Source organism: Capsicum annuum, unplaced genomic scaffold (genome assembly GCF_002878395.1).
Source record: "Capsicum annuum cultivar UCD-10X-F1 unplaced genomic scaffold, UCD10Xv1.1 ctg3686, whole genome shotgun sequence".
In the NCBI taxonomy this organism is placed as follows: Eukaryota; Viridiplantae; Streptophyta; class Magnoliopsida; order Solanales; family Solanaceae; genus Capsicum; species Capsicum annuum.
This window is the reverse complement of record NW_025843875.1, coordinates 1-1,874: the sequence shown is the minus strand read 5'-3', so window position 1 is coordinate 1,874 and position 1,874 is coordinate 1. Positions and strand designations below refer to the sequence as shown.

Here is a 1,874-nt window from a genome sequence, read left to right as displayed (position 1 = left end):
CGTGACCTCTTGGTCACATGGCAACAACTTTACCAGTTACTCCAAGGCTCCCTTGAAGTAATTAGTAAAGTTGCTGCCACGTGACCCGGAGGTCACGAGTTCAAGCCTTGGAAACAGCCTCCGACAAAAATGCAAGGTAAGGCTGCGTACAATACACCCCTGTGGTGGAGCCCTTACTCGAACCCTGCGCATAGCGAGAGATTTAGTATGCCAATTCTACGCGTTCACTACATGAGCTCTGGGATCGCGAGGAATCTCGCTCTTGATGGCTCCTCAAGTTGGTTGCCGTTGCTATCATGTACAGGTTGCCGTTAATATAGATAGCATTTGTTCTATCATTGTACGGGTTGAGTCATGACCTGTTCGTTGAGTTGACCCAATGGGTTAAATCCAAACTAAGCCATCTCCTAAACGGGTCAATTTATCGACCCGTGATCTTCATGTTTTTCATCCATTTGATGTTTTTTAAAGCTGAAGCAAAAACATTTTTACTTTCAGAGGCTTCTTTAAATTTTTGTAGAAAGGAACTAGCTATAAGGCAAGATTTTAGTATACGTTTTGTAATCTATCATAGAGATAAGCATCCAGTACTGTTGTTCTACGGAACACAGAGAAGAAGAAAACGTTTGAGGATAAAAAATATTCTTCTTGTTTATTTATCCACATCTGAGAATATAAATAGACAAAAGAATCTTATTCCATTTCTAACTTGAAAACTAATAAAATCATATTCTACCTTCAACTAGGATACTAATAAATCCTATTCTATATCAACTTAAATAACTGAATTTCAAAAATAAAATTACTAAACTAAAAAGAAAAATAACAACAAATAACTCAATACTTCAACACTCCTCCTTGAGATGTTTGCTGGTAACTCCAAGTTGTTCACGAAGAGTTTCAAATTTGAATTTTGGAAGAGTTTTGGTAAATATATCAGCGAGTTGATCCTCCTTGGTGTTAGCAATTTCATTAAACATCTCAATACATTTCTTCACAAGGTTCTTCCTAATCACCTTGAGAATCTTGTTCTGTTGTAGCATCTCATGAGATATGTAGAGAGGCAAATCATCAGAGTCCACAACACCCTTCACAAATCGAAGGTACTCGGGCATAAGCTCCTCATAGTTATTCATAATGAACACCCTCCAAACATATAACTTAATGTTGTTCATCTTTTTTCGAGCTTCAGATGCTAACATAGCATCTTGCTTCAAGAAAACTGCAAGCTCCTCATCTTCAGAAGCCTCTTCCTTTCCACGAGAATTTGACCCTCCAGACACCACCAGAGTACTGCTTGAAGCAGGGACCTGCGGAAAGCCACTACTTGCATGCTCAGGATTTGTGGGAGTTGATGTCAGAGTACCCGCTAGATGACTTGAAGAGCTAACTTGGGAAGACACTTTTGAACTGGAAACAAGTTCATTTAACCAAGAAACAGTTGCCTCAACACCAGCAGCCAAATCAACATTATCAAATTGTGTCTGCATACTCAAGTAATCACATTCATCATCATCATAGTTTGATACATCATCGAAATCATCCATCCCATCATCTCCGTCATTCTGATCTTCATGAAATTTGAGGTCTGAATTGGAACTATTGTTATTGCCAGAGTCTGGAGATCCAGATGTGGTCCCAACTACAGTATGTGGATTATCCTTAGTTATAGCCTCCTTATTATTTTGAAGCTTTTGAGGATTTTCTTGAGAAGTGATTTGTTCGATTTCAACGTCCATTATAGCACAACAATTTTCAATTTTTCTAGAATAAAAAATAAAATCGTGATCGTTGTGCTTGGCTGTCACAATAACCTGCTCACATTGACTTCTTCGACAAACTTGCTCAGAATTTGAGTTCCAATTTAAAGGAAA

The 1,874-nt window shown here is 38.3% G+C and overlaps 1 protein-coding gene across 1 annotated transcript; it reads right to left on the bottom strand.

Moving 5' to 3' along the window:
• Nucleotides 1-845: 845 nt before the first annotated feature.
• LOC124891530 (chaperone protein HtpG-like) lies at nucleotides 846-1,739 on the bottom strand. Its single transcript, XM_047403255.1, has one exon. The coding sequence runs from the start codon at nucleotides 1,737-1,739 to the stop codon at nucleotides 846-848; it is 894 nt and encodes a 297-aa protein (XP_047259211.1).
• Between the last annotated feature and the right edge of the window lie 135 nt (nucleotides 1,740-1,874).

Bases quoted from the DNA above. Each gene is read 5' to 3' on its own strand.
- LOC124891530 (XM_047403255.1), bottom strand. From the start codon at position 1,739: ATGGACGTTGAAATCGAACAAATCACTTCTCAAGAAAATCCTCAAAAG.